At 50.8% G+C, this 7,690-nt stretch overlaps 1 protein-coding gene across 1 annotated transcript; it reads left to right on the forward strand.

Annotated features, from left to right (window-relative positions):
- The first annotated feature begins 1,475 nt into the window (after positions 1-1,475).
- Positions 1,476-7,475, forward strand: LOC122750827 (ectoderm-neural cortex protein 1-like). The gene is made up of 3 exons (XM_043997687.1): positions 1,476-1,543; positions 3,378-5,193; positions 6,410-7,475. Exon 2 carries the CDS (start codon positions 3,391-3,393, stop codon positions 5,158-5,160), a length of 1,770 nt encoding a protein of 589 aa, XP_043853622.1. The 5' UTR covers positions 1,476-1,543; positions 3,378-3,390; the 3' UTR covers positions 5,161-5,193; positions 6,410-7,475.
- The last annotated feature ends 215 nt before the right edge of the window (positions 7,476-7,690 follow it).

Consider the following 7,690-nt stretch of genomic DNA (forward strand, 5'->3'; position numbering starts at 1 on the left):
TTTAGGTGAGTGGCTTAACCCTACTGGGCGGGGCTGGCAGGCAGATGGGGTGTGGACAGAACTCTTTAGGATTTTGAACCCTACAGGTGGAACCTGTTTCCCATGAGCCACACCTGTGGGTCTCCCAGATTAAGACCAAGCATACGGGGAACCCCAGCCCCGGCATTGGCTGAAAAGTCTAAAGGGAATCCAAGCATTCCTCATTTGGAACACTGTCAGCTATTTTCTCTGTGATGTGGTGGTTGGATTGCTGGATCCGGACTCAGAAGACCTGGTCTTGGAAACTGTCTGAAACTAGCCGTGTAACCATAGACAAATCACTTAACTTTTCTGAACCTGTTTCATCTGTAAAATGTGGGTGATGATGATCCTTGGAGTTACCCATCTCATAGACTTGTTTGTTGTAAGGTTCAAATGAGATCACGTATGGAAAGCGCGCTGCAAACCTTAAAATGTAAATGAAATGTTAATATATGTATTATGTATGTATATGCATATATGCATGTGTATGTCTGTATATTATATATAGTATACTGTCATTTTATTTTATTTTATATATATATTCCCTGACGTTGTCAATGGAGGGAAATGTGAATATCAACTGGTGCCACATTTCCGGGGCAGACATGCTGAGCAGCTGACCCCCTCCCCACCTTGTCTCTGTATTTATCCCTAGCGATTAGGATAGTGCTGACATAACATAGCAAGCACTTAATAAATGGTGACTGACAAAAGGAGAAGGGGCCAAGAGCGAGAGAGATAAGAGAATAGAGATGAGGGATAGGTGGCTAAGAGTTCAGCACTTTAGTGTCAGGAAGGCCTGGGTTCAAATGCTGAGTCAGATATTTAATAGCTGTAAATTGAAACGGTGGATAGAGCCCCAGACTAGGAGTCACAAAGACCTGAGTTCGAATCCTGCCTCTGCCCCAAGTAGCTGTGCGCTATTTCCTACCGTAGTTGTGTGGTTGAAATAAGAGGTAAAACGCTTTGAAAACCTTAAAGCGGTACAAACATCATCAGCAGCATCAGATCTGGGATCCTATGACGGGTTCAAGCCTCGCCTTGGCCAAGACGGCCTGTGTGGATTTGGGCGAGTTACGTGCCCCACTGGGCCTTAGTTTCTCCCAGACTCCTCAGCCCCTCCCAACTCCAGGGAGCGGCTCCGGGGACCCCAGGACACAAAGGCCGACCCAGGCCTGTCGAGATCTCGTGGGCCTCGGCAGGAGGATCTAGAGCCAATAGGTGCACTAGTTCCGGGATTTCTACTCCATGATTGGTCACCCTAGTCAAGGGGCGAACGACTACATTGTGATTGGTCTCTTTAGTGCAAGGCAGAAGAAGTAAGGGGCGGGATCTTTGAGCAGATTCTGGCCTGTGATTGGTTAACATGGATTTGGGAGCGGAACCAATACCTGGAGGACTCGCACCACCATTGGTCCCTACCGCGGGGAGCGGGACGGCCTCAGGGGAGGCGTGGCCGGGACCGGATCGGGGAGTGGGAGTCGTTGGTGTGAGGAAAACTTCAGAGCAAACGCGGAGCTCGGTGAGTGCCGGGTCCGCGGGCAGGGGAAGGGAAGACCCGAGCTGGGCCGGGCCACGTGGTGGGGAGCCCACGGAGGAGGGGGGCGGGGACTGAGGGGGCTTGTGGGGGAGGGGGGAGTAACGGGGTGTCTGAGGGTCTTTAGAGGAGGAGGGGAAAGGAGAGGAAGACGGGGAGGGGCTGGGGGTCTGGCGGCAGTGTCTCTTCCGAATCCGGACCTGACTAGAGGGGAATTCGAGGGGCTGTGGGGAAGAGGGTGGGGGGAGGGTGCGGTTCTAGCAGGAGGGGTGGCTGGTGGGCTATGTGGGGGGAAATGGCCAGAGGAGTGTTGGGGGGAGGGAGTTAGCACGAGGGACGTCTGAGGGTTTGGGGGTGTCTGACCAGAGGATATTTGGGGGGTCTAGTACAAGGGTTGGCCGAGGGTCTGTGTGGGGGAGTGGCCACAGGGGTGTCTGAGGGACTGGGGGCGGGTCTATTGGGGGAGAGTCTGAGGGGTGTCTGACCAGAGGATTTTGGGGGGAGGTTCTAAGCACAAGGGCTGGCTATGGGTTTGTGCGAGGGAGTGACTAGAGGGGTGTCTGAGGGTCTCTTGGGGCGGGGGGCTGACCAAAGGATATATGTGTGGGAGTGGCCAGAGGAGTGCTGAGGGGGGGGGCGGGTCTGACAAGAGTATATTTGGGTCAAGCAGGAGGGTGCGCTGCGGGTCTTTAGTGGGGAGGGTCTGACAGACTGGTGGGGGGAGCTGGACAGGAGAGGAGGTGCCCAGGGGGAGGCAGGACACCCTGGTCTAGCCTCTGTGGCAGCCGGTGGTGTCTGTCTGAGGGTGTTGATGAGAAGGAAAGGTGTCTGTGAGTAATCGAGGAGGGGGATCGTCAGGCTGGGTAGGGAGGGGCCCCTCCTGGCTGGGAGAACCCAGCTGAACTTGAGGCTTGGAGAGAGGCCCCTTGGGCAGGTGGGGAGGGGAGAGGGCTGGGGGCGGGGCGGGAATCCTGGGGAGGCTGATTAGAAAGTTAACTTGGGAACCCGGCTCTGCCTGCCCGGCTTTTCCTGCTGTGGGCTGGCTTCCTGTTCTTTTAAGTGGAGGGCTGGGCGGGCCTCCACTTCAAAGGCTGCTTCCCGTGAAAAGGGAGTTAATTATTACCTGAAGCTTGACTGAACCCACCTCTCCTGGCTGTGGTTCCTGAGTTTAACTTCCCTTATCTCTGTGTTCCTGGGGTTTGGCCCCGGAGTGGGGGTTAGTCTGCGCCTGCCTGGAGGCCAGGTAGATGAAATCCCCTTATCGGGGCCTTCCTCTTTATTCAGGATATTCCTCTGTCTGGAGGAAAAGCATTCTTAAGGTATAGATTGGACACTGATCTTAGAGGGCGACCAGAGGCCGCTTGATGTAGTGGAGATAACTTATATAACTTGGAGTCGGGTATCCTGCTTCAGTACTTGTGGAATCTTGGGCAACTTTCTCCTTCGTAAAGTGGGGATAATAACAGCACTTACATCACTGTGAGGATCAAAAGAGTTCATATATGGTACTCTAAAGTGTCATGTAAATGTTGACTATTATCTAGTCCAGCCCTTTCATTTTATAGATGAGGAAACAGGATCAGAGAGAGGAAGAGACGAGCAAAAGGTTGTATAGTCAGTCAGCAAACATTAAGTGCTTACTATGTAGTATTGGGGTTGGGATTCAGAATGTGGTCCTCTGATTGGTCCAGGCCTGATGCACCAGAACTGAATAGCTGGAAAACAATGAGAGAATACTTTGTGATGAGAGAAGAGACTCCTGTCCTGGAAGACTTTGGGGGCCTAACTCTTGTTCTGCCCTTCCTCTGTTTTCTTTTAGAGCCAGGGGGACAATGTCGGTCACTAGCCATGAAACCAGGAAGTCTCGATCCAGCTCTGGCTCCATGAACATCCAGATCTTCCACAAGCCAGGCCATGCAGACAGCCTTCTGACTCATCTGAACTTGCTGCGCCAAAAGTGCCTCTTCACCGATGTGGTGCTCAAGGCCGGGAATGGGGTTTTCCATTGCCATCGGGCTGTGCTAGCTTCTTGTAGCTACTACTTCGAGGCCATGTTTGGAGGGGGCCTGAAGGAGAGCAGAGAGGGCCACGTGGACTTCGGGGACAGGCTGCATCCTGAGGTGTTGGAGTTGTTGCTGGACTACACCTACTCAGCCAGGGTGCTCATCAACGAAGAGAATGCCGAGTCTCTCCTGGAGGCTGGTGACATGCTGCAGTTTCACGACATCCGGGACGCAGCTGCAGCCTTCTTGGAGAAAAATCTGCACCCCACCAACTGCCTCAATATGCTGGCCCTGTCTGATACCTTTAACTGCGACAGGTTGTTTGAGTTGTCCTGGAGGATGGCTTTAGCCAACTTTGCCTCTTTGTACAAGTCTGAAGATTTCCTGAAACTCCCCAAAGGGAGACTGCTGGAGCTTGTGCAGAGTGAAGACTTGGAAGTGGAGGAGGAAAGCCTGGTGTATGAAGCAGTCATCGAATGGATCAAGTATGACCTGTCCGCCCGGCACGCAGACTTGCCTGAGCTTTTGCGTTCTGTCCGCCTGGCACTCTTGCCTGAGGCTTATCTCAAAAACCAGGTGGCTCTAGAAGAAGTAGTGCTGAACCACAAGCTGGGAGGGGAGATTGTGGCGGATGCCGTGCGCTGTAAAATGCGCCTACTGCAGAACGACGGGCCGGTGACGGGCTTCTGCGCCCGGCCCAGGAAGGTCAGCCAGGCCCTCCTGCTGCTCGGGGGGCAGACATTCATGTGTGACAAGATCTATACAATCGACCAGAGAACCAGTGACATCATCCCCAGGACAGATATTCCTAGTCCCCGGAAAGAGTGCAGCGCTTGTGCCATTGGCTGTAAAGTCTATGTCACTGGCGGCCGGGGTTCTGAAAACAGTGCTTCCAAGGATGTGTGGGTCTACGACACCCTTCACGACGAATGGGCCAAAGCTGCCCCGATGCTAGTGGCCAGGTTTGGCCACGGCTCAGCCGAGCTGGCTCATTCTCTTTATGTAGTTGGGGGCCACACAGCGGTGAGTGGCTCCTTTCCAGCCTCCCCTTCTGTCTCACTTAAACAGGTTGAACATTATGACCCACAGACTAACAAATGGACTTTGGTGGCTCCGCTCCGGGAAGGGGTAAGCAATGCTGCCGTGGTTGGGGCAAAGAAGAAGCTTTTTGTTTTTGGTGGCACCAGCGTTAACCAGATTCATCTGCCCAAAGTGCAGTGCTTTGATCCCTGTCAGAACCGCTGGACGGCGCCCACCACCTGCCCCCAAGCCTGGAGATATACTGCAGCTGCTGTGCTGGGCAGCCAGGTGATTGTGATTGGAGGTGACACGGAGTTCTCGGCCAGTTCTGCCTATCGCTTCCACAGTGACACCTTCCAGTGGTCCAAGTTTGGTGATGTGACGGCCAGGAGGATTAGCTGCCGAGCAGTCACCTGTGGAAATAAACTCTTTGTGGTGGGGGGCTACTGTGGGACCCAGCGCTGCAAAACCCTCGATTGCTATGACCCTTCCTCAGATACCTGGAGCAGCATCACAACCGTACCCTATTCCCTCATCCCTACGGCATTTGTCAGCACTTGGAAGTACCTGTCCGTTTGAAGATCTCCCTGGCAGGAGAGGGAAACGAGGAAGGTAAAAACCAGCCTTGCTTGGCTAGAACTCGCCCTTGTCTGCCAAACATGGCCACAGGCCTGTAAGGACAAGACAGGACTGAGATGGTGACGTGGGCCCCTTTCCACAGCCAGGCTCTCCCTGAATTGCTACTTTCTCAATTTCTGCTGTGGTTTTCCTTTCACTTAAGTTTCTTGAACTATATTTAGATCCCCTTAGCTATGGATTTCTGAAATGTGGTTTGAGATTAAATGTCATCAGTAACTTGGGCCACTTTGTAAAACTGTACATGTACAAGCAGCCTTCCTCTGAAACAAATTTATCTAATCATGTTGCATGGGTTTTCTTCAGGTTCAAGGCAGGCAAAACCTGTCTCCTTGCAGGAAACCTCACTGATACCTCGAGGATCAGGCAGTGAAAAGTAACGTGAGAGGGTAGGGAATTTTGAATAGAGGCAGACTTGGGTGGGAGCAGTGAAAATGGAAGCCAAAATTCAGCCTGGTTCAGCCACAGCAATAACTCGAGTTTGCCCAATGCCGATGCAGCCTGAAGGTGGCTTTTCTTGGACATGCCCCTCACATGCACCCGTGGGCCTTTTTGGCTTTTCTGCAGCTCCGTGGTTCACCTACATTGACTATAAACCTTTGAAGGTCTTTTAAAAAATTATTCTGAATAGAATTTTATTTTCCAAAATATATGTAAAAACAAAATTTTAACATCAATTTTTAAAAAACTTTGTGTTCCAACTTCTCTTCCCCCCTCCATTCCCACTCCCCACCCACAAGAACTCAATCAATTCAAAATAAGTTATACATGAGTAGTCATGGAAAAATTCCTTATTAGCTAGTTGTGAGAGAAAACAGTAAAAAACCCCAAAACTTCAGGTTAAGGAATTATCAAAGAGGAAATGAAAAAAAAATTTTTAATTGAAGGTCTTTTTATGCCTGTCCCAGACAGAACCTCTAGCTTCTTAATGAGCCATGACTTGCCTTAGAGATGTCATACCTAGCAGTCTGGGGCCCAGCCTTCTCAGAGCCAAAGACAATCACATTTAATTAAGCTTTTTCTGTCCTGGGAAAGGAAGGGACCTTGCCAGGTATCTCTATGCTGGGCGTCCTGTAAATACCTTTGGAATGGGCTCCAACCGCATATGGTAATGTTGGGAATAACTAATGTTGGTCCCCTCCCCTGACCATGCAGCCATTGATTACACGTTGCTTTCCTTTATTCTCTACAGGAGGCCTGGTGTCTAATCTCATTTTCCGGCTACAGAGGATCCTCTTCAGCCAAGTGTTGTCTGCCCTTGGAGTGGTCTGTTGGCACCAGAGTCCTGCCTAGCATTTGGGAGGGTGGCATCTATTATGGAAGTGGCTCTGGGATCACAGGAGGAAGGTGGGCCTGCCACCTGACGAGTGAAACTATTGACTTTTGTTGGTTATGTAGAGTTGGGTCAGATGCCGTGAGCCCAATTGGCTGGTGAATAAAGAGTTGTCTACGGCAAGGAGGGGCTGGAGACCACGGTGTCAGACCCCTGTTGCAGGAGACATAGGACCTGGGAGATGGTCATCGGCATTGATTGCTCGCTCCTACGCAGGAGGAGGTGTGACAACAGGCGAAGCAGGGAGCCGACATGCCAGCGACTCCCTACTCAGTTGGCCCTAGTGGTCCCAGTGCTGTCGCTGGTTATAGCCTTTCAGTGCCCTGGGGCCACTCTCATCCTCTTCTCAGTCTGCTTCGTCATTTGTCGCACATCCTTGTCCGTGTTGGTGGATTTGGGCCTCCTGGTGAATGGTGATCGAGCAGGCCGAAGAATCTTGTTTGAGGGCCATTTGAGGGACTGAAATGACAGCTGACTTCAAGTGACTTGAAGCTTAGCCAGAGGCAGATCCCCGAGAGACCTGTAGTGGAAGCATCTTTAAAATCCGTGTAGCTTTCTAGGGTCAGGCATTTGAAGGTAGTGATGAGGCCTGATAACTCGTTATCGTTTACTTAAAAAACTCCCGAAATGTCTTCCCTGACATTTTTCTGTCTTGTTCCTTTGGCTTTAATATTGTCCTGACTTTATGGAGTTTTTATTCTGGTCTGTATTAACTTTTAATTATTAGTTAATTGCACCATTTATTTAAAAACTGTTAATGGCATCGTTTATTTAAAATTTTTAAACTTGTCTGATTTTAGTCTGTGGATAAGCTTTTGTTGTTTTCATCCAGTCCAAAGTTGCCTTAATAAAACAGTCCTGAGAGAAGAGAGGGCAGTTGCTCGAACTGATTAAAAACAGCTCAGACCTAATGAAGCCGGTTCGATTTGGGGAGAAAATGACAGTCATTTCAAAATTGGCCGGGACCACCCTGATTGACATTAGACTTTTAGAGGTGAATATATTTTGGAGATGGTGCCTAATCTCATCTAGTCGATGAGCAGGTAGTGTCATGGCCCCAAGTTGGTGGCTTGGCCTCCATCTGTTCTCCCTATCACCAGAAAAAACCTTAAAGACATCTCCAGTGTCTCAGCTCACACA

The sequence above is a fragment of the Dromiciops gliroides genome, chromosome 1 (assembly GCF_019393635.1).
Source record: "Dromiciops gliroides isolate mDroGli1 chromosome 1, mDroGli1.pri, whole genome shotgun sequence".
Taxonomy (NCBI): domain Eukaryota; kingdom Metazoa; phylum Chordata; class Mammalia; order Microbiotheria; family Microbiotheriidae; genus Dromiciops; species Dromiciops gliroides.